This window comes from Tachysurus fulvidraco, chromosome 22 (genome assembly GCF_022655615.1).
Source record: "Tachysurus fulvidraco isolate hzauxx_2018 chromosome 22, HZAU_PFXX_2.0, whole genome shotgun sequence".
Classification (NCBI taxonomy): domain Eukaryota; kingdom Metazoa; phylum Chordata; class Actinopteri; order Siluriformes; family Bagridae; genus Tachysurus; species Tachysurus fulvidraco.
In genome coordinates, this window is record NC_062539.1 from 18,169,911 (window position 1) to 18,195,494 (window position 25,584).

General features: G+C 38.4%; 2 protein-coding genes across 3 annotated transcripts in view; both read left to right on the forward strand.

The window, feature by feature from the left end:
* LOC113652839 (thymus-specific serine protease) overlaps nt 1-1,507 on the forward strand; it is a 7,553-nt gene extending 6,046 nt beyond the window's left edge. The window contains exons 10-11 of the mRNA XM_047806047.1: nt 450-601; nt 986-1,507. Coding sequence (XP_047662003.1) covers nt 450-601; nt 986-1,045 — 212 coding nt within the window. The 3' untranslated portion in view covers nt 1,046-1,507. The remainder of the gene's footprint in view (nt 1-449; nt 602-985) is intronic.
* A 12,352-nt stretch (nt 1,508-13,859) lies between these two features.
* Nucleotides 13,860-25,101, forward strand: meis3 (myeloid ecotropic viral integration site 3). Of its 2 annotated transcripts, none has more exons than XM_027162125.2 (13): nt 13,860-14,228; nt 14,708-14,803; nt 17,770-17,909; nt 18,014-18,188; nt 18,308-18,358; nt 18,981-19,031; nt 19,129-19,278; nt 19,388-19,496; nt 20,308-20,450; nt 21,184-21,260; nt 22,119-22,177; nt 22,327-22,413; nt 23,221-25,101. In XM_027162125.2, the coding sequence occupies exons 2-13, from the start codon at nt 14,792-14,794 to the stop codon at nt 23,409-23,411; spliced, it is 1,245 nt and encodes a 414-aa protein (XP_027017926.1). In that variant the 5' UTR covers nt 13,860-14,228; nt 14,708-14,791; the 3' UTR covers nt 23,412-25,101. The 2 variants fall into 2 exon arrangements, with proteins under 2 accessions (XP_027017926.1, XP_027017927.1); XM_027162126.2 differs by having other exon boundaries at nt 14,711-14,803.
* Nucleotides 25,102-25,584: the final 483 nt, after the last annotated feature.

Genomic DNA, 25,584 nt, shown 5'->3' on the forward strand with positions numbered 1-25,584 from the left:
GCTCATAGATAATAGATTAAATAAAGCTTTAGTTTGTTATACCACGGCACCGGACCAAACACAGATGAAGTCATGATTCTTTACCGCTTTTATAATGTGACAGAAACTGATTTTTCTCTCAAGCATTTCATAACATTAAACGTAACTAGAAATGGATAAAAAAAAGTATCACTAAGAGATTTTAGGAATTAAAATGGAAATGATGTTTTTATAGAGATATAGCTGCTCCACCACAAAGCCTGGTCGTGATTCATTCCACAAGAGGCGTCCTTTATCAAAGACAAAACTGAACGTGGCGGTTCAGTGCAACACAACACAAGACTTCTGACTAATCCAGTACTTTCTGTATGACTTGTTTTAAAACATAGGAGTCTTTGGAGTTAATTGAAGGATTCTGACAGTGATGTGAGCTGTAATGTCTGATCAAGCTGGGTTTGTGACCACTTTAGGTGACATTGACCCGTGGATGGAGCTAAGTATTGTGCATAATGGGACCAGTGTGGACGAGGACCGAGCCATCGTGATTCACGGCACTGCTCACTGTGCGGATATGAACCCTACACGCTCAGGGGACAAGCCCTCGCTGCGTCAGGCCAGGAAGGTGAGAGAGAGAGAGAGAGAGAGAGAGAGAGAGAGAGAGAGAGAGAGAGAGAGAGAGAGAGAGAGAGAGAGAGAGAGAGAGAGAGAATGATGGAAGCACAAAAACTGAAATGGATTCTGTAGGGAAACAGTAGTGGCATGTGTGAGAACAAAGATTGATTACGGTAATACTTTGGGTGAAAAGCCACCCTGACGTAATCCACCCCCAAACACACACACACACACACACACACACACACACACACACACACACACACACACACACACACACACACACACACACACACACACACACACACACACACAATCTCTCCCTCTCCTTCTTTCCACACACCCACACAAAAACCACAAACACACACTTCTCATATTTTTCCTTTCTGCGCAGGAAATTGAAAGGCATGTTGTCATGTGGCTGAAGAGTGCAGCATGGGAGCACGAGCTCTGACCAATCTGCATGCTTGAAAGTTGATCACCTGACTGAACCACTTTGCTCTGCCGTGACCCTTCTCTTCTGCCTTCTGTCACATTATCTTATCAGACTGCATGTGTGATGTGAGAGTGTGTATGTTTGAATGACTTCATGTTAAGGGTAGAAAGGTACTGAGTGTGTGTGTGTGTGTGTGTGTGTGTGTGTGTGTGTGTGTGTGTGTGTGTGTGTGTGTGTGTGTGTGTGTGTGTGTGTGTGTGTGTGTGTGTTTGTATGACTATCAATTGGGTATTACTGAGAAGGAACATTTCTAACTGTGTGTGTGTGTGTGTGTGTGTGTGTGTGTGTGTGTGTGTGTGTGTGTGTGTTTACTATAAAAAGACATTTTATGCTGTTAGTATTAGTTCTTGCATGATGCCAACATTAAGGTTATATTTACCAAGAGTATAACATTCAGTATCTGTGTGTCTCAAACTTTTTAAATCATATAAGCAATAAAGTTATTAATTGTTGTGTGATCATTAGATTTGTCGATTTCTTTCACATTCATAAATTATTCAACCTTTATAAAAAATACAAGAAACAACAGTCAGTCTGCGCTCTGTAATCAAATGAGATAGTGACTATGTGCTAGAAACAGGGAATATTTTAGCTTTACATTTGATTTATTTAGCATTTCTGTGTATATTAAAAGTCTTGTACATCTTGTGACTTAATTATCTTTTAATTACTTAATTAATTACATTTGAATTACTTACTGAATATTTATAATGTTGTGTTTATTTGTCTTGTCACTATAATGAGAGACCTAACAGCAGAAATATATTATAAGAAATGTTTACAAAAAATATTATCTGTATGTTTTTCATATGTTTCACTCATCAGCTCTTATAAATGTCGAGTCACTCGGTTTTTAACATTTATGTGTTAATATGTCAAAGCTCTTCAAGGTCATATCAGTGATCCAAACTTTATGTCATCTTCTGTGTATAGGGCAATTCTGCATAATGTTACTATGCACAAGGGATTTCACTGTGATATCTTTATACCATAACATTCAGCACGCAGGATTTAGCTAATGGATTCATGCAAAGTGGCTACAAATTGGGCCGTATGAAATACTACACGAACACAATCAGAAACAGAAAATCAATGTAAGCAGAATCTGCAAATCTATTTGCAACTGAGCGAGTGTAAGGTGAGGAACAGCCAGTTGCCCCATGGCCATCTGTTTGGCTGTGGGTGGGAGGGGGGTTGGTCCATGTGCATGTGTGTGTGTTTGTGTGTGTGTGTGTGTGTGTGTGTGTGTGTGTGTGTGTGTGTGTGTGTGTGTGTGTGTGTGTGTGTGTGTGTGTGTGTGCACGCATGCTGGGGGTAGTTTGGGGGCCAGGGGGTGTGTACTGCTCCTGCTGCTCAGTCCTGCCTCTCGCTGATTGATGATCTCCACTCCCCCAGGGTCGACCAGGTCACGACCTCCCATCACTGACCCCCCTACAGAGAGAGAGAGAGCACCCAGGGTCCATACACACACACACACACACGCACGCACGCATGCACACACACACACACACACACACACACACACTCTCTGTCTTTCAACACAAATACACTCACTTGTAGATTATTAGTCTCTCTCTCTCTCTCTCTCTCTCTCTCTCTCTCTCTCTCTCTCTCTCTCTCTCTCATGCACCCATTAAGACTTCATAAAACATTTACAATATGCTTAAATGTCATATTTAGCTTTTTTCCCCACAGTCGATCATCTGTATATTGAGAGCTGCAGACTTGCTGATGCCAACGTTCCACATATACATAACTATCTATGAGAATTATAATCAGAATGTGTGTGTTTCATGAGCTGATACTAAACTCCAGGTCTGTTCATTTATCCTTTCCCAGACTCTTCTTTATTTCCTGCTCGTTATGATATCAGGGGTTATGGGGTCACTGGGATAACCACTATCCATTTATCTACTAACTTTATCAGATCATGCCACCTACCAGTGCCAATCATCTTGTACCAGTGATCCAGCTCTGACACCCCATACAGCACGCAGAGGACAAATCGCCTCCCATCATCACTGGCACATTTATCCAGACACTCAGATTTTTATTTGTTGTCACAGGTTAGGTTACAAAAATGATACCATTCATTATTTACAGTTACACATCACATTTTACAACCTTTTATTTTACTGAAATAAACACATAGGCGCTAGAAGACGGAGCTTGATGGACGAGACTCAAAAAATAATTACAAGAAAAGACTTGAACATTAGTAATGAAGAATTAAAAAAGATCATTTGAATAAATAAATAAATAATATTAAATAATATTATAATAAATTTGTATTTTTTAAAAAATACTTTAAATAATATAATTTTGGGTAAAATAAGGCAATCTGTAATTATTAGAATTATTTTTAAACATGTCACATTTATATACTTAATAGTGGACCTGTAAACATAGTCTTTATGTAAATTACTCTTCTATACTGTAGTGACCAGATTGGCAGCTTTATTAGTCCTTGCACTTATTGCTAGTCTTTATAAAGACTGCTGAGCTGTCAGAAGGCAGTACGACTATTTAAACGAAACAAAAAAAACCTCCATAATGTTCAAAAATAAATCAGTTATGAACATTTAGTGCAAAAGCCGTGTCACTGTCATTACTACGACATTGCTAGGATAATTCAGGTTTAAACCCGAGGCACTGTGGCTAAACGTATAGCATGTGTTTTAAATGGGTAGAAAATGCACTGCATCGGTAAAGTTTCTCTCCATCTACAGAAAGTGTCTGATGTCTGTACACACGCCAGCCGAGGCATCGAGACTTTTTTCTACACCTGTAATGAGTTCCATTAGTGGGAACTACAAATTATTTTTTAAATGCGTCCTTCGAATCAACAAGGTTAGGTTTGATACCCAGCTTATCTGACTCTTGTAATACTTATTTCACATATAAAGGGTTCAAACTAATAAAGAATGACAGAATGAACAAACTCAGCAATGGTGAGTTCCTGTGCTGTTGTGTACTGAATTACTGTTAGCTATAGCTAATTTAGCTAATTAGCATCTTTAAAAAAAAAACTGTATAAGCTTGTTCAGAAACACAGCTCCTAAACACTTTTAAGTGAATGATGGACTCAGGACTGAATACTGGTGTCACTGCAGAGTTTCGATTGGTTTACAAATTGCCGCCAAACGCAACGATCACATTCTGAAAAATAAGAGAAAATTCTGTGTTTAAAAAAATGAGTTGATGTATTTTTAGCAGATATAATGTGTGAGGTTGGGGCAGATCTGTGAGCTACTACACTCCTTAATTACAAATGAAATGCTACACTCTTAATTACAGCTCTTAAACTCTTACAGAAAATCAGTACATCCAGTTAAGCATTTTATCTTGATTTATTAATATTAACTATATCAAACACACTACTGAATCCTTACCACTTTACAGAGTCAACACACTCGCTCATGTCTGTGTCAGGACTGCTTATTCATCTCGCTTCGCTTCGAGGTACTTTAATTTAAAAAAAAAAAAAAGGGGTGATGTAACAAATTATTATTTCTAATTATTTTTATTTATTTATTTACAAGTAATTCTTTTTCTGTTTTATGAGTAATACATTTCTGCATGTAAGACAAGTGTTTTCTTTTCTTTTTTCTTTTCTTTTTTCTTTTCCAGATTCAGACCGTCCATCTGGTTTCATTTCACTGATTTTCCCACATGATTCCTTTATGGTAATATTGTAATCACACGTTGTTCACGTGTTTATTTAAACACATTTGTACCATTTCACAACTGGAACATGTTCACAATTTTTTTCTAAGATGCTCACACGTTACTCACATAATCACAAGTGAGAATAAATTCTGTAATGTCTGAAAAACTAAAGCTAAAATAATCTACTGCACTTTTTAAAATTCCTTATTTATTTATTTATTTATTTATTTATTTATTTATTTATTTATTCATTCATTCATTCATTCATTCATTCATTCATTCATTTGTTTGTTTGTTTGTTTGTTTGTTTATTTATTTACATTATTTCTATATTTTCTTTCCCAGCCTAATTACCTTGAAATGTTTCTATACTAAAAAACTGAACTGATGTGCATACAGTATAAGGAAAAAAATACAGAATGGTGAGACATGGATTTATCCTTTAAACTCAAACCTCCCCGACATGCAACATACACACGATTTACATGTTGTTATACATCAGTATTAAACAGTTTGCTTTAAAGAATCCAATTGGAAAACCTTAAAAAAAAACAGGATTTTATCTCATCATCACAATCTGATCATCAGACGAGTCTGGAAGCTTGAAAATAGCATGATTCTCTCTTATATCACTCACCCTCCCACTCCACAGCCCTTACTCTCTCTCTCTCTCTCTCTCTCTCTCTCTCTCTCTCTCTCTCTCTCTCTCTCTCTCTCTCTCTCTCTCTCTCTCTCTCACTTTTGCCCATTCCCTTGATCAATGAGCAAGAGCTAGAGCCACGACTATTAATCAGAGCCTATCGGCGATCTGTCTCCCACAACAACCAATCACAGCAGCCCGACAGCTGCCCCATGACAAATGGATAGAGGAGGGATGGAATGGTTGTGTGTGTGTGTGTGTGTGTGTGTGTGTGTGTGTGTGTGTGTGTGTGTGTGTGTGTGTGTGTGTGTGTGTGTGTGTGTGTTTTGGTTGGGGGTGCATTTTATCTGATCCTCACCAGACTGCAGACAACGGCACTTACAGATGACTCCAGATGCTGATTAAACACACACACACACACACACACACACACACACACACACACACACACACACACACACACACACACACACACACACACACACACACATACATATAGATGAACAAAATGATGCATTTGAAGCTCCATATATTAAAAAGACAGTTACAAATGTATTCATACTAAATGTAAATAAAGTACCAGCCTATAGAATTAATTGGCTTACAAGATTCCAATGGTGCAGCTCATTAAACTGTGATATTACAAAAACATGATCTGGTAATTAAATCAGCAGACGTGTTTTTACGATGGGATTTGTATGCAGAGTAATGTTCTAATGATGGACTGTGCCTGTGTTAGTGGTTTTTTATTAATATTCACAAGGCTATTCGAGGCTCTCCCCAAATACAAATGTCAGGTCAGTTCAGGTAGTTCTGCTTTCACTGTTTACATATCCAACACTTTTGCACGCCACCACTCCGGTTCTTGTGGTTGGGAAAAAGAAAAGGAAAAGGAAAAAAATTCAATCTTGCTCTGTTACGGCAGTTTGTAATAATCCACTTGCTGATCATAACACCTCGGCAAAACTCAGCATACATGTGATGCAAACCAGACCTTGGGTCAGATTTATGAACCACTTGACTTAGCGTTTCTCCTTTGCCCTGCTCCTTACTCCTCCCCTCCTTCTGTCCTTCCCCACATCTGTCCATCTATCATTCCCATGGCCAGCGGAAGAGCATTAATCTCTCCTCATCCCATCCCTCGCTCTTTTGGACATCAAGTGTGAAGGAGGGGTTTGGAAAAAGAGGAGAAAGAAGAACCTTTTTCTTGACATTGAGCTAAAACTGTAATGAACGCATGTGATACCAGCCACTATTATTACACCACTGTTTTTAGGTGTGTTTCAGGATTCCCTCGCAGATAGTGTGTGTGTGTGTGTGTGTGTGTGTGTGTGTGAGGGTGTGTGTGTGTGTGTGTGTGTGTGTGTGTGTGTGTGTGTGTGCGTGTGTGAGTGTGTGAGTGAGTGTGTGTGTGTGTGTGTGTGTGTGCGTGTGTGTGTGTGTGTGTGTTTGTGTTTATGTGTGTGTGTGTGTGTGTGTGGGTGGGTTGGGTGGGGTGGGGTGGGGTGGGGTGGGGGGTCTAATATCTAATCTCTACGCTTGTTTTTGTTCCCACATTTTAGTGTAAGTGTAAAACCTTCTGACTGACAACTGCAGAAAACATGAAACATCACCTGAAACTCACAGAGACCTAAAATTCTATTACAAATACTGGAGTTAACTACTTCATGTCACCAAACTGTCCGGTGATGAGGTGACAGGGTCAAACAGAGTTCGTGTCATGCTCTTGCTGGGCTGGTTTGACTCAAATGTGTCTGAGGAGCTTTCAGACATCCTGGGAGGTAAATGCCAATGGAGGACATTAAAGAGAAAGTCAAATGTTTATCCCTGGTGTGAAGCCACAGCCCCGAGCTCACTGTAATTACAACCATTACTGTACTCTTCAGTTAGTCTAGGTTAGTCTTGCACTGTTCACTTGTATAGAATTGTATAGCGCTATATGTAACACTTACAGGTTATTATACTTATTTAGTTAATGTTTATTTTCTTTTGGAAAAAATGATTTGATTGTGATATTCATATAAAATTCTACATATGGTTTTAATCACACGTAGTTTGTTAAACGTCAACATTTACAAACTCTACATATAAATGGTGTAATTATCTCCTTGAAGCTAAATGTCTCAAACTATTTCCACCTTGGATAATGGTTCTATTTTCCTTTAGTCTTTTAGTCTTTCCATCTTACCTTCTCACCTTTACACTCAATCAAAGCTTTCAATGCTCCAGATTTTGTGTTAAAATAATATTATTTTAAGTCTATAGCCTGTTTAAGCCTATATAGTGTTCAGCATGTATTTCTGTGGCTGGAACTAAGCGGCCCAAACTGTTCCAGCATGACAATGTCCCTGTGCACAAAGCTAACTGCATGAGGACATGGTGTGGAAGCCCAAGACCTCTTCACCTGATATCACTGCCTGACCTCACTAATGCTCATGTAGCTGAATGAACCCAAATCCCCACAGCCAAAATATCACACAGTTTCTTACAGGAATAATAAAAGCACAGCCCCAAACAACATATTAGCAAGCTTATATTACAATGAAAACATATTTCATGTATTTCAGGCTAGACTCCAGTAATGTTTACAATTCATCATAATACCACGTGACATCCCACAATAATGACATGTTTATAAATCACCCTTAAGCAGACTTAATAAGACTTATTAAGAATTCCAAAAATAATGAAACCGAGTGTGTACGTTATGCAGTACTGTTCATTAAAAAGTGTAATACTATATTAAACTATTATAATCATGTACAAGCTGCTTAGTAAACATACACATTTCTTTAGCAACAACAGGAAAATGACTTTAAGACCACGTTCTCTTTCACATTACAATTCTTTCTGTTTCTCCTGCTCTCCTTTCTCTGCCTTTTTCTTTTTTCCTGCCATGCGCCCAGAGTGACAGGTAGATTAAGGGGTGTGATAGATGCACCTCTCGCTGTCTCCCCTTCTCCATCTCCTCCCTCACTCCCTCCTGCTCTCCCTCCCTCTCTTTCTCCCTCCCTCACTCTTTCTCCCTCTATCTATCACAAGGCCTGGTGTAATTGTGGCTGCGTCGGCCTGGCACTGCGAGCTGCCATCCATCTCCTTAATAACAAACAGTCAGGAAAACGGATGGGGCTCAGGCTCCAAGTTAATCTCCATCTGTAAGGGGACCAGGCGAGGGAGGCAGTGAGGGAGGGATGGAGGAAGAGAGAAGGATGGAGGCAGATACGGTGAGACGGAGAACGACTCGAATATGACAGCGTAGGAAACCTTGCCTGTCCTAATCTTTCCAAATGAAAAAAGGAACTCTAAACACAAGGCGAGCAAGACAAGAAAACGAAGTTTCTTAGTGTTTAAAGGACAAGTTGATGCAAAGCTAAGGTAAAGCTCGCAATCATCTGACACCCGAGAACTGATGGGTGATCTGTGAATGATTTATTCTTTCTAAACAACTCTTTGATGTAAAGTGGTCGAAAAAACAACTCACGGGCCTGAACTGACATTATTTGGGGTTTTTTTTCAACACAATCAGGAACAGCAAGCTAAACGTCTGACACCAACATTTTCTACCTCTGACATAGTGGTGATAAACACACTATTCCCTATCTGCCTTCGGTGTTCTTATCATAAACCCACTCTGGTGCTCTGTATGCATCATCAGACTTTAACTAAGAATAGTCATGTGTTTGTGTAACTGACAAACACTTTTGTTCTGTCATTTTTGTTCTTGAAATGAAGCCACAACATCTGGGTTCATTTGAAAACAATTTTATTCGGTTGAGATTGTCATGTTTATCATTAAACACTGCAAACTTCGGAAAAAGACTCGGCTTATTGAAGTGAGTCATAATGTTAAAAAATGGATCATTATATGAAACATCTTGCAAAGTTCGAATGCTAGCAATATGATGAAGCGCTGCTTAAACGGCGGCTCCCTTATCAGATCCGAGAACTCTCGTCTACCACTCAGGTCTGTTACACCACTAAGGTAATAACAATTAGTACGTGACAAGCAGAAAGCACGATCGGGTTTGTTCAACTCAACATGATGTAACAACACAATTATAGAGTTAACGGTAGTATGGCTTTCCCTCACTAGGTTAAATTACGGCCGCTAGGTTAGTTTTGGGTCACTAATTACTTCTCACTAACTATTCAGACTTAAAGAGAGCATTCAAGCATGAAATGTTTGATAAAAGCTGCGTGAGTGAGACGGGTGAATGTAGGAGCTAAGTGAGGGCCGAACTCATGAAAGCTTTACAGTGATTTGAGCGATGCAAATGGAAACAATGGAAAGTCACAAATTAATGAATTATATTTATATATTTTATTTTATTTTTTTTTACAGTAGATTTATAACATAGCATTGTATTACTTTACATTCTCTTGTCTACTGTTTACTCAAAGCTTTTCTTCATGACTCTGATTGTGCTGCCAAAACTGAAACCACTGTAATGTAATTCTCATTATTTGAGATTATACAGCACAGACTATCAAAACTTAGTTTAAAGTTATATAACCGCACCGCTTGCTTTTGTTTGTTCCGAAACGGATTCATTTTCTACAGCAGCAGCTCTGACCGTAGCACCGGCTGCAAGGTGAATCACAGGGTTATAATAATATGCTATTATTTCTAGTAACTGATGATTACACATTGAATGGATTTTTATTTAACCATAAACATGAAAACCATAAATGTTTAATTATTTAGCCTTAACAGTGTCAGAGCTTGATAAAGGTCGGTAGGTTTTGCCGGCCAAAGACCTTGGGACATTCTTGGTAATACGTCATGCTGCTTTTTGTCTTATTAACTTCGAGATAGAAAAGAAAAGGCTGGTGAGAAAATGACAGCTAGTAGCTGTTATAAAGTAAGAGATAACATGAACTAACGTCATGGACATTCCACAGCATTTAATGTAACTATGGCCAATGTTCAACAGCGTTATATGTCGTTCTTTAAAGAATAAAGATTGTCATTTCTGTGCTGCAAGAAGACTAAGTCCCTTTGGGATGTGCTGTTATAGGAAAATAATCAACTAGACGCAGACCGTACGATTCATCATTTTGAGAGAAATCCAGAAACACTGAGCTGCTTACAGAAATAAAGCATGATAGGATGTGCTGTTATGGTAAAATAACCAATAACATGGGGGTTTAAGGCACTGGAAGACTCCACTGTGGATTATTGTTTAAACTGAAATGTGGGCTGTGAGCACATATACTGAAGGTTAAGTGGTCGTCGTTGGAACCTGCTCAGTGTTGAGTTGCCACTCGAAAAGAATTCAAATGAATCAAAACACCAAACTTACTTGATGTACACAGGTAGTGAGTTGCTAGATAATATTTCTTCCTAATCAAAGAGGTCTGGTGCATTACTCTCATAAAAAAGCACTCTACTTCTCCGAGTCAGTATTAACGCTAGTTCTTAGTCGAACACAGCAGCAGTTCACGAGCGGCCTGCTCCTTTTTGATGTCCTACAGTGTGCTGGGGCATGCGGGGGTCATGGCAGCCATTAGAGTTTACAGCCAAGTCAAAAGTGTCAAGTAGCCTGGGTGGCCAAGGTTAGCCAAGCTGGGACATGAAGGACCCACAGAACAGCACATGATCTGGGTGTTCCGTTTTTATCTTTATTTATCCTTATTTATATTTCTTATAAATCATTACATTTCCTATAAATTCGAGTATATAATAAGTGTTAAGAGAACAGCACTAAAATAACGAATTAATATTTCAAACCCTGTTTCGCTCGATCTAATGGCCAGAATCACACACAACTGTTCTACAAGACTGATTAGATGAATTGTGGTTAGAGCTGAAATGAGGAAAGCAGAAGAAAGATAGATCTCCAGGATCTCCACTGTTCATCAGGACATGCACATAAGACCTATAGATGCATATAAACACTTACTCAGGGACTGTGTTTTTAAATCAAACCTAAGAGAAGACTCTTCTGAATAACTGAATAGATAAAGAAGATAAAGAAATGAATAAAAGAAATGAAAAAAGATAAATAACTGAATAGATAAAGAAAATTTAAGATAGAGGTTTTAATTCGATTTTGCAGTGAGAGCTTTGTACATTGATGGCATTTTGCCAGCCTTGATCTCTCTCCTACCTTTGAATATACCCTTATAACAACAACAACAACAACAACAACAACAACAACAACAACAATAAAACAGCACAACTGACTTGACAATGAACAGAGAGAAAGGGGGGTGTTTAGGATAATACTGAACACTACATCCAACACAAACATTCACACTCTGACAGTGGCTGACAAACAAGCACATAAAAATCAAAGCATTATCCATTTCTCAGGCTTCTTTCACACCCACGTCCTAAATGGGTTTATTCACTCACATTAGTGGCCTCCACCTTCAGCTTTGGACACACACACACCCCACACATACACACCCACACTCACACACACCCCACACATACACACCCACACTCTCACACACACACACACACACTCTCTCTCACATACACACCCACACTCACACACACCCCACACATACACACCCACACTCTCACACACACACACACACACACACACACACACACACACTCTCTCTCACATACACACCCACACTCACACACACCCCACACATACACACCCACACTCACACACACCCCACACATACACACCCACACTCTCTCTCTCACACACACACACACACACACACACACACACACACACACACACACACACACACACACACACACACACACACACACTAAAACTGGGTCAATTCCACAGTATAAACATTATCCTAGTAGATAAACGCTTGTGTTCAGACTGAACATGATGTAAAGTGGTTTGTGTTCCAGGTTTTTTATGATACAGAATCTTTGGCTGTACAAATTAAAGCTCCAGACTGAATAGTAAGTTGGAAACAATGGCGTTAATCCGGACATTCAGAGGGCGTTGCTCATTCACGCCCTGGTTAAATGGCCGTTGTTTGGCTGTAAAAGAAGCTTTTTCTGCTATGATCATCTCCATCAGGAGGCGCCACCCGCCTTCATTGCGCATGCGTCAGTATGAAGCGCATGCGTGGTGCTCACCGACCTGCACGGTTAGTGACAGTTGCTCATGTTCCCCTGGTGTGTGAAATGCGTGTGATTGTGCGTGTGAAATGCGTGTGATTGCGCGCCTGCCGCTTTCTGCTCATTGAAGTTCCGACTGCCTGCTGGTGTTTACCGACGGGAGGCCAATAAAGGAAACGTTTTGAATAATTGTTGCTTTAGTTAGAAGTAATTTACAACACACAAGGCCAAGCTTCAGGCTGTTTTTATATTATAGGGTTTAATTATTATTATTATTTATTATTTATATATCACATAATTATATATATGTGTGTGTTTATATTATAGGGTTTAATTATATATATATATACTGAAATATGTGTCTATATTATAGGGTTTAATTATTATTATTTATTATACAGTATATACAGAAATATGTATTTATATTATAGGGTTTAATTATTATAATTTTTATTTTATATATATATATATATATATATATATATATATATATATATATATATATATATATGTGTGTGTGTGTGTGTGTGTGTGTGTGTGTGTGTGTGTGTGTGTGTGTATGTGTGTGTGTGTGTGTGTTTATATATATAGCATTGGGATTATATTATAGGGTTTAACTCTCATTATTTAATATATACTGAAATAGAGTGCAACAGGGAGAAAATGTCACTAGTTACTCAGTTACTTCAAATAAAGAATTTTTTGTTCTTTGGAAATAGTTTCAATAAAACACATATAACTGGATCTTATAATAATGACATAAAAACTCCTAATGTCGAGCTGGTACCATACACAAACCATATACCAACAACTAATAAAAACAAATACAAACGTTATTTATGGCCATTTAGAGACAATTGCTAGTAGTAGTGAAGGAGGCGATGTGTAAGTAAATGAGAGGCCATATGTTACTGTCACTGACCCTGACACAGTTATAACTAATGCTCTGTTTACATGTTAACAAACAAAAGTTAAGAGCTATTAACATAACACAAAAGTCTATATAGCCTAAATCCTTAAGATGATAAAAGGAGAGTAACATTTTATATGTGATGATAAAGACAGTTATAACAGTTTATATGTGATGATAAAGACAGTAACAGTTTATATGTGATAATAAAGACAGTAACAGTTTATATGTGATAATAAAGACAGTAACAGTTTATGTGTGATAATAAAGACAGTAACAGTTTATATGTGATGATAAAAGTAAAATAAGTGTAGAAGAGATGTAAGGGTGTTGATGTCTGCAGCTCTAAACCCTCTATACCAATATTTCAGAACTTAACGATATAAGGATGCTTGCCGTGTGTGTGTGTGTGTGTGTGTGTGTGTGTGTGTGTGTGTGTGTGTGTGTGTGTGTGTGTGTGTGTGTGTGTGTGTTGGGGAGGGGGGTGTATGCGCGAGAGCGTGCCGTTGAAGATAAAACGCAGGGGTCTTGCGTTTGTAATGCGCGAGCGTGTGTGTGATAAGGGGGTGGGGGGGTGGTGGGTTGGAGAGACCCCGTCGCGTTTTGACCCCCGAAACGACTCCTGATCTCCAGCATCGCTCCCGCCTCCATTCGGCTTTTTAAACCGGGCCCATTGCTTTGCTTCGCGCACACACAAACTCACACTTACACACACGCGCGTATCCTTTTACAGCTTGTTGTCTCGGTCCATGGATGTTGTGATACACCGAGCAGATCGCCACACTGCTGCCACGTCTCTCCAAGCCGCCAAGCAGCACCGATTTACCCCGGAACAGCGAGAGGGGGCAATAGACAGAGAGGATCCCCGCGTCTCAAGGTTTGGTGCTGTCTATAGGTTACACCACAGTGTCGAATTAACACGTACAGTTTGTACAGTGAGTCCAGATGGGAATTCAAACACTGAGGATTTATTCTCTTTTTCATGTCTCGTCTCAAGCTTACGTTATAATCCAGAGTTGTATGTATCCGCTATTAACAGATCACTTCAAAACTTCATTACATTCATCGCTGTAAAATACGGATTGTGCACACGCGCGCGCGCGCACACACACACACACACACACACACACACACACACACACACACACACACACACACACACACACACACGTGTTGGCAGTTGTGTTTTTGTAGATTACAGGCCAACATGAGAGATCAGATTTAGTGAATCATCCCGCGCTTCCTTGCGCTTCCATCTTTCATCTACTGACGATCATACATTTCATCACGCTGTACATGCTTGTATTTTGATATGCATTCTTTTTTCTTTTTTTCATTTCTTTTTTTAACCTCTAGTAGTGATTGTGACTGTGTTCTGTCCCGGACTGCCGGATCGGTGTGTGTTGTCTTCCGCGTGAAGAGCGCGGCTTTCCGTGGCGCATGGAGAAAAGGGTACGTCTCTGCTCATGCATGCTGCTTTGAAATCTTTTAGGATTTAATGTCCTCACTTGAAACACGACTGTGGATCTCGGAAGCAGGCGATGTTTGGTTGGGAGGGAGAGAGAGAGAGAGAGAGAGAGAGAGAGAGAGAGAGAGAGAGAGAGAGAGAGAGATCCCGGATCAGCATCCTTCCTGCTTTCTCAGCGCGCGCTCACGCGGACCTTAGGGCCACATCCCAAATCACATATTTCCGTATATATTCTACACTATACCAAAATAGTAGGGGGTTATTTAGGTATCAATCTCGTACTGTACGGTGGTTCTAAGGGGCCAAAGAGTGCCAAAAAAAGAGTTGCTTAAAATATACTTTATTATGACATCTTTAGTTTAGACGCATGTGACAGTAAATAGCTTTTAAAAACAAAACATTTACAACATATTTTGAAGTAAATAGAAGTACAAAATAATTTGTTGTATAATGCGCCATGGCACGATGAGCATTCAGGTCGCCCAATAACGCGTTACTGAACCATAACTAAAGAGACAATAACAAACGCAAAACTCCACATATCTCTTAACCATTTATAGTTTAAGCCTAAACATCAGGATCAGAAGAGAATAATAGACAGAGCCGAAGATCAGCAGTCAGTAAGTAGGTCAACATTTTACACACTGAGATGGTAAGGCGACTATAAAGGTGAATGTACTCAGACCTCAATGCAGAATAATTCTGGTGCCTTATCATTAATCCATTTAAACAGTGTCTACTATATTGTCTAAAAGTATAATTATGTTTATTGTATGATGATCACTACTCAGCAGCAGCTAATTCATTTCCAGGTCAATAAAAAGTCAAAAACCCGAAACTTTATACAGATTTATATTCTTATAATGCGAGTGTTTACTTACAGAAGTTTAGTGTCTTTAACTTGGAAGGCCTTTACATTTACAAGTAAATATTTGATCAGTCAGGAATTTATACAGCTCGTATAATTTGTTTAGAGATATTTGTTGGAAATGTTCTAAAATAGGAGGAATGCTGCTATTGTCTAAAACCGCCTTTAAACGGAGTGAATCATGGAAAAAATGCTCACTTTTTCTGCTTTCTGCACAATAAAAGATAAAGCATAATTTATGAGAACTTTTTTTGTGTAATAAAGTCCTGTATGCAGTTTAATTCCGTAATAATAATAATAATAATAATAATAATAATAATAATAATAATAATAAGAGCAATAATATTAATATGAATAATAATAGATTTATGATATAAAGGCTGTAGTGTAAAAGCCTATAGAAAGCCCCCTTTTTATGAATTTGTGATGTGAAAGTTGTAAATGAGTTTAAAACAGTCTTAAAAAAGTCTTACTACATAATGAGACCAAGGACATGTTCAGATCTGTAGCAGAAAACAATATCACGCCCAAAACGTGAGAGTTTGTGTAGAGAAAACCAAAGCAATCAGCTTTTTATCCACAAACGCAGTGAAGTGAAATCACTCATTTTACACTCATTAAAGTCTTATTTAACACAAACGGAGTAAAAGCTCACGTGTGATCAAAACAGCAGACGTGTTTAACTAAAGCCTGAAGGAGCACCCACGTGTTAAAGAGGTTTAATTCTTATTATTTCTGCGTAGATGCCACTTTAAGTCTAATTATTCTTATTATTTATCGTGCGTAATTCAGGCTGCTGTGTTAATGTGATGCTGCAGACTAATTATTACAATCTGTCAGCCTTCAGATTGCAGACTGGTAACAAGCAGAAGCCAGAATGATTATTAATAATTGTATCTTGATCAGACTCTGTATTTTCTGTCTGATCTAACAGATGATCAGATGCTCAGTGATTTACACACTAACACTGATTCTCTTTACACTTAATCATCTAAACATAATTATGCGGTTTTTTAAAACTCTCCTATAAACAATCCTGAAAACGGTGAATAATTTATAGACACTTTGCAGAAATGCACATACTCCAATATGGTCTGTGACCAAATAAATCAGCTAATGCACGTTTACACCAAATGCTTTTAAATGGATTAAAGCGCCTTAATGAGGCCAATGAGGCGAGACGATACAGCGCATGCGCAGATTCACATGTTTACTTTGGGATGCTGCCGTTTTATGCGCAAAATCAGTAGAATGTGTTTAAATCAGTTATATTACCGAAAATTACCTTAGATTAGATCGTATATCACGATGCACTGATGCGTTAGTATTTTAAAATAATGCTAAAACCGGTGAATTTAAAGAAATAAAGAACGAAACACACCTAAAACATTAAGTCAACATTATTATAGACAAAAGATTCTTTCCTTCTGTGTTGTAACTGTAACATCAGCCTCCTATCAAAGGTTCTTTAGAAAACTACAATATTTTTATATTATATAGGTAACTAAAAGTGTATTGGATATAATATGGTATAACTGTGTAATAGAAAAAAAAACCTACATCAACACCATTTTTCTGGTTTGTTGGTTACATAAAGATTGTTATTCATGTCTTATTGGTTACGGTTGTCTAATGTCAGTCATCTTACAGGTGACTATTTGGTGCAAATTTACGTCAAAGTAAAAAACAACCATTTAAAGAAAAAAAATATAATGCATGTATAAAAGATCTGCATCTGATACCACTTTTCATTATCTAGGCAGGATCTGATATAAAAACTCTACATGGTTCCTCTAAAGATATTTTAGATTTTATGTAACATAAAGATACATATATTTTATGTTCTATGTTATGTCACATATATATATATATATATATATATATATATATATATATATATATATATATATATATATATATATATATATATATATATATATGTAACATGTATTTTATGTTCTTTATAGATGAAAGGTCCTGTAGTTACAGGTGCACTAGAGCAAGTCCTTCTTTTCTGTCGATCAGTGTAATAAGAAAGGTGCAGTTCAATACTTCTCTCTCTACAACCTCTTTGTTCCTCAGTATGAAGAGCTGGTGCAGTACCCAGGGTCAGAGCTCATGCCCATGGGTGGGTACGGGGAGGCGATGAGGTCCCTACCACCGTCTCACTATGGTCACGGTGTTCCTGACTCTCTCAAACACTACCGCGATCAGATCTACGGGTGAGGCGCAAAATAAACAATATACACATGCCAATGTCACATGACCGCTCTCTGTTTAAACACTGGGATGTTAGTGTTTACTCTAAATCTGTATATGTGTGCAGCCACCCTCTGTTCCCACTCTTGGCTTTGGTGTTTGAAAAGTGTGAATTAGCTACATGTTCACCGCGTGACTCCAGCTCAATGTCAAATGCGTCCCATCATCCCGGCATGACGGGGCACAGCGACGTCTGCTCTTCCGAATCATTCAACGAAGACATTGCAGCCTTCGCCAAACAGGTGAGTGGCAGCACTGGCAGCCAATCGGGTTCCTTGCACTTCGATAAGTAACAGATATGATACTGAGGCATTAGATAATGGATAATTGAATAATAATATATATATATATTTTTTTTTAGATCCGGTCAGAGAAACCTATCTTTTCTTCAAATCCAGAACTGGATAATCTGGTAAGATGTACTGCTTTAACACACACATACACACACCAGGGTATATATGCTTTAAATTTGTTGTACATTTGAATTCCACTATAGGATTACAGTACGTGTGGTTGCGATGTTCTGTTTGTTAGAGAAACCGCTAGTCTACTTTAATAATACTCCATGTCAGCTCTTTTATTACGTTTAACTGTAGATTTGTTGGTTCCTGAGAGGCTCAATGGAAAAGCAGTTGCACTATTAGCTTGTGTCGCACTTCACGATTTAAAATCCCAAAGATGCTTCAGCCATAGCTGGGAGTGTAGAGAGTGAACTTGGTGGCAGTGACAGCATCAAACCTTTTCCTCCTGTTAATCACTAGCCATTTGCAGGTATCTATGAGCTCATGTTTGTGGACAAGGTTGTGTACAGTAAGCCTTTCCTCTGAGTGTGTTACGCTGCCTTTCGACAGCATGAGCAGCAGTTTGAAAGGATACGGCATCTCTGAGGAGCTTCTACCCTCAGATGGTGTGGGTGGAAATCGATACGTTTCCAAATTGGGGAAAAATGATTGACCTTTGATTAATCAGATTAGAAAGCTAGAATGTTTTTTTTTTAATTATTATTAATTACATTTATTTATTTTCTCATACAGATGATTCAGGCCATCCAAGTCTTACGCTTTCACCTACTAGAGCTAGAAAAGGTACAGTAATAATTACTGAGGCTTTTCTATTTTATTGTATGTTTCTCTGTGTGACATCTTGAGTTAAAAAGAATTTATTCTCTTTCGGAAATTACAGGTTCATGATCTGTGTGATAATTTCTGTCATCGCTACATCACCTGTCTTAAGGGCAAAATGCCCACTGATTTGGTGCTAGAGGATCGCGAGTCCGGATCCAAATCTGACATGGAGGATTTCACAGGTTCTTGCACAAGTCTTTCAGAGCAGGTGAGTGATTCGGATTCAGTAGAGCAGATGGGATCTAGAGCTCTCCTTTGTAGGTGATTAGTGAAGATGGCTCTCAGAGTGTATATGTTTAACTTTGTTTTTTTTTTAGAATCAGTCTTGGTTGCGAGACACAGATGACTGTTTGTCAACGCCGTCAGGAACTCCGAGCGCCTCCTGTGGACTCGCCACGCACAGTGTGGACACTTGCAGTGATGCTGGTAGTTACAACACACGCACATGCACACACACACACACACACGCACGCACGCACGCACGCACGCACGCACGCACGCACGCACGCACGCACGCACGCACGCATGCACACACACACACACACACACACACACACACACACACACACACACACACACACACACACACACACGTGTTTTTTAACAGTTGCATTTTACCAGAACGTTCGAATGTTTAATATTGATAAATGAGTTGGCCTGAATGTTTTACCACATGATGTAATGTTTCTTTCTGAATTGCTGTAAATTACTTTTAAAGTATGTTTATATAATTATTTATAAGTTAATATGGTTATTTTCCTTTTTCTGTCACTCCTATTATTTATTTGCTTATTTTACATTTAGATTTTTAAGTTCCTTTTGTTTGGTTTTAGTTCATGCTACAATTAACAAGGATTATTATTATAATATTACAATAATTACAATAATTACAATTATTATTATTATTATTATTATTATTATTATTATTATTATTATTATTATTATTATTATTATTATTCGAGATAAAAAGTCATGATAATCCAATAATTAAGAACTATTAAGAATTAACAGTGAACAGTGAACAGAAGTAAGATTTAACAGCAGAATATATTTTGGATTTGGGCTGGTGGATGAGAAAAGAGAGGGACAAGTGCACAGATGACATAAATTAAAAGCAATGTAGCTCCAGGAAAGATGTTTATCACGTATAAGATCCGTATAAGATGGTTCAGAAAAAAAAAGACGTAGTTATAAAAATGTAGTAACTATTTAACTGCACTGTTGTTGCATCTTACAGGAGATGGACTGGACGCTGTAGCGTCTCCTAGCACAGGAGAAGAGGACGAGACAGACCGAGACCGACGAAACAATAAGAAAAGAGGGATCTTTCCCAAAGTGGCAACCAACATCATGAGAGCTTGGCTCTTTCAGCACCTATCAGTAAGTCAGACACAGTGGCACTGACAAAATAAACCCCATCATAATTGAGTAATAGTATTATATTAGGAACTCAAATAAGGGAACTATATGAGCTGACAAGAAGAGGTACTGGGATCTAATAGAAGATTCCAGAGATGAAGTCATGGCGTCTCAAACCAGTCGGTGTGAAATCTGAATTTTATGAACTCGCAGCCAGGGAATTATTGCACAGCTGAATGGAGTTGAAATGAGAGGTGCCGGCGCAGTACAGTAACGAGCATATGGTAATTATCCACTAATGAAGCTGCTGTAATTACGCACATAATTGAACTCCGGCACATTGACTATAAATAAAGACAGGAGAGGCACTGTGCAGACCGCATCAGCTCTGTCTCCATCAAAGATTTCGTGCCTGCTCAATTACTACAGACTCGGAGTGTACTTTGTTATTCAGTCACTTCACGTGCACTTTTTAAACGTCGCGGTTGATAAAAAATCCTTTGCTATAAAACTCCGTGGACGTATCAGTGTACAGAAAAGACAGGAGTGTGAGTAGCTCGTCTTATGTAGCCTTTCTTGCTTTGTGTTTTGAGGCTGCCTTCACTTCACTTTTTACTCTTATGCAATTCCTTTAGTGTTTAATTCCAAAAATAACGAGCTCCTCACCACTGACCATAAAATCTGTACTTTCCTCTGATGTGATGCCATGACGTTATAATGACTTGGTTAGTAAAATTCGTCTTTTTGTGTTCAGCATCCGTACCCTTCAGAAGAACAGAAAAAACAACTCTCTCAAGATACAGGACTCACCATCCTTCAGGTCAACAACTGGTAAGAACACTTCTAATGTGCTTTCACACTGATGAACCAGCTACAACACAATGATCAATACTCACTTTCTGAAGGAGGATTATGATGGATGTAAGAAACATCTGTGTATCTATTCAGGCTTTATGTAATTACATTTTCTTTTACTCAGCATCAGTTATGGCTTTATGAATCACATTCCTTTCAGTCTGAGCCAATGTGTTGCATTACAAGTACAATGTACCTTATACAGTTATACAGTGTGTTATGTAATAAGTGACGTGACGTACGGCTAAGTACGGTGTCCCATACTCAGAATTCGTTCTCTTCATTTAACCCTTCCAAAGTGCACACACACACACAGCAGTGAACACACACACACACACACACACACACACACACACACACACACACACACACACACACACACACACACACACACCGTGAACACACACCCGGAGCAGTGGGCTGCCATTTATGCTGCGGCGCCCGGGGAGCAGTTGGGGGCATTCGGTGCCTTGCTCAAGGGCACCTCAGTCGTGGCCGGCCCGAGACTCGAACCCACAACCTTAGGGTTAAGCGTCAGACTCTCTAACCATTAAGCCATGACTAATGACATTATTCCTAACAGTAAATATAGAAGCGAGGAGTTCTGCAAGTCGGGATATTTTGTTTTTTATACAAAAACATGTATTACATGTCTACGGTTTAAATTCGAGTAATATTTCCTTTTTTTTATTTCTTTTTATAATGATGATTAGGGCTGGGATGTTAATCTCTCTGTCTTAGAGTAAAAAAGTTTCTTTCACTAATAGGTCTCATATGCAACATTTGTACTGTATATATTTGTGTGTAACGTGTCTGAACTCTCGTCTTGATCAGGTTTATAAACGCCCGACGCCGAATAGTCCAGCCCATGATTGACCAGTCGAATCGCTCAGGTAAAAAAAACAACAACTTGTAAATCATGTCATTTTAGTTGTAAACATGTTTAAGTGCTCTGAATCATATTTGGTGCTTATGTGTGTGTGTGTGTGTGTGTGTGTGTGTGTGTGTGTGTGTGTGTGTGTGTGTGTGTGTGTCCACACAGGTCAAGGTGCCCCATACAGCCCAGACGGAGGAGCGATAGGAGGTTATGGATTAGACAGTCAGCCTCATTTAGGCCTTCGTACAGCAGGTAAACAGCACAAACTCTGTGTACAGCGAATAGAAGAAAATCGTTTCTAATCTAATGCATCTGTGGGTCTGAGGATCTGTGAGTATTTTCTTATGTGCGGATGCGAAAACTTTTAAGCACAACTTTAAATCTAGGCTCTTGAACATAACATTGACAACATAAATAAATAATGATTTAGGCTGGATCTATATTGATGTCAGTGAAGTGCTGCTAAATAAGGAGTTTTAAAACATTTCATAGCCAGCAAACCGCTCAGTAACGATTTATTTTATGAACATAATCCAGCGATTCGGACATTCGGGACATTTATCAGACGTGCACCGTAGTATTTTGGCTGTTTATTGAATTTTCACATTATTTGTAACGACCTCGTGTATCGAGGTTTGGATTAAACACATTCATCTTAAGGGACAGTCAAATAATGAGAACAAATCTAATAAGAAATACAACAGCTTTGATAATGGTTGTAATTCCCATTAGTGCAACGACATCAAAAAAATCCCAGACACCTGAGTTTGTGAAACACGTGACTGAGAAGAGTGAAATGACTAAATAAGTGACATGAATTTTATCTTTCAGTTAGTTTCTGGATAAAATCTGTGAGACAGCAGAATAATGCTGCACTTTATTCACCCTCAGTTTATAATCAAGTCATTTTACAGATTTTTAGTAGATTTATTAATGATAAATTAGTACAAATTATTAATTAATCATGAATACAAATCAATTAAACAGAACAACACTTGAAATAAATATAAATAATTATTGAATCTTACCATCCTTCATCATCCTCTTTCCACTCCGCAGGTCTTCAGGGAATGCCGTCTCTGGCTGCAGACTACCCTGGCACGCTCTTGCCCCAGCCGGGTTACACCCATGCGGCTCCCTCGCTGCACCCTTACCCCGGCCCCCACCCCGCCATGCTCCTGCACCCACCCCCTCATCCGCACTCTGCAGAGCCTCTAATTGGACAAGGCCTTGACATCCATGCCCACTGAGAGCAGGGGAGGGGAAAGAAACCAGGCTCATACACTCCGAGTGCACTAGTTTCACCTCAGTAACATGATGGCACGATCTCATAAACTTCTACACCATGTCATGTTATGACACTAACCCTTTATTATCACTGTCTTAAAAACTGACACGAAACCTCTTATGTCTTTTTTTTTTTACATTAGTAACTGATATCAGAGGCAACAAAGTGGCAAGGCTCAGCTGTGGGATTTATCCAACTGTATAAAGGAATGAAATGGATCTGGATTTTGCTTCATCAGCAAAGTGTTGGGCCAAAATTTTTAGGTCCACCAACCAAGAACTGATGGTAGTCAGGGAGGAGATGTTCACGCCACGACACCTTGTGCTATTTCTTATCCTGTGCCATAGTTCAAATTTCTTTAAAACATGTATGAGCACAACAAATTATTATTATTATTATTATTATTATTTTTTACAAACGATCTTGATTATTATGGGATGTAATTGTAATTTCCATTGAATTTTTATTTTTCTGATAAAAAATCTATTCAAAGCTAATTGATGAATTTTATCAAGCAGATTTATTGATTAGTCTTTGTTGTTGATGAAACGTAATGATCCATCAACAAGCATTTTCAGGCATGTCATTCATTCATTTCCTCCCGTATTCGGTGTTGGATTTGACCGTGGTGGTGTTCAGTCTCAGGGTACTACGTGTTGTTGTTGTTTTGGTGCTGCGTCTTTTGTATTATTGACCTAGAAAGGTGTATGTAGTGTATCTTTAATGCTGTACCATAAAAACTAAATATACTCCTACTTTATGTAGCTGAAGTCATTTCCAAAGCGACACTACATCCACACTTCCAGGTGAACGATACATAAAGAGTTTGATATGTCGACAAAATTGGAAGAAAATATCCCAGAACCCCAAATTCCATCGGTTCCTGGTTTGGCTTGTCCTTGTTTTCTACAGTGTGCAGTGGGAGATCTCCCATACAGCCGCACTACCTGTATGTCGTCTGAAATTTCTCACACATTATCACACACAACTCATTTTGCACGGTACATGTCTGGTTAGACTCATGTCTTCCTATGGCCTTTCTGCTTCCTGAACTGAAATCCGGGGCCTTTAGGAGCCTCTCTGCCTTTTGCCCAGCGACTGCTCGTCAGGATCGTGAACAGAGGAGTACACCAGATGTCTGGTGCCTTCACAACTCTACCAAAAAAATTCCCGTGACTGACTCCTTGAGCCGACGTATTCAAGCCTTGCCACAAACCCAAAGACTTAATTGCTGGATCTGTTTGACGAGTTTGAACTGTGAATAATAGCTGGGTTCCTCAAGCAGTCCCATATGCTACGGACCAATCCTAGTCTTCCCACAAAGAGGGCAGTTTTAACCCCTTGTCATTAATGGCACTCTTGTCATTTGTACACCATATTTAATTTAATTTTGCTTTAATGTTGAATCTATTTTTGTATTTATGTCTGTCGAAGTCTCGGGATCACCAAAATTTAAGTTGACGTTACTCTTCAGTTGTTGTTTTTTTAAGTTTGTACTGAAGGTAGCATTCACCACGTCCTAACATATAGCATATGTTTAATTTTGCTGTAAAGGGTCGAACTAGCACAGCGTCTTTGTTTATCATCTGTATTCTGTGTTAAGATTTTTTGCTAAACTGTTCGAACAGTAAAATCTGTGAGGAGTTCTGCAAGTACTGACGTCGGGTCCGTTTTTTTTCCTTATACAGAGGGATGTGTTTCTGCCTGTTTTTAAGTAACTCAACTAATATTTGGAAGCTAGAAAGATCTTTTCCCTTGCCTCTGTAATAATAAAACTAAATTAAAACCCGGTCATAGAAATGAGAATAATACTTATGATAATATTGTAAAGGTTAATGTTAATTATTAATATATTACATTCCTGCAAAAATTGCTTTCGCTTGTGTCACATCTGATCATGTTAAACATCATTTTTATTCCATATGCATACAAGAAAACTCACAAAAGCCACTTTGGCCAGAAAATTAATTAATATTAATCACACATAAACATCAATAAAACACAAAAACATACATGAATAACATTTAAAATAATATACAAGGATTATATTTCTAATTATATAAACTAGTTATATCACAATATATAATGGATTCAGAGAAAACTTGGATAAAAAATAAATTACACAACAAACCACA

Coding starts and splice junctions, on each gene's coding strand:
- meis3 (XM_027162125.2), top strand. Junction 17,910..18,013: donor TACCGCGATCAGATCTACGG/GTGAGGCGCAAA, acceptor ATATGTGTGCAG/CCACCCTCTGTTCCCACTCT. Junction 20,451..21,183: donor GGCTCTTTCAGCACCTATCA/GTAAGTCAGACA, acceptor TTTTGTGTTCAG/CATCCGTACCCTTCAGAAGA.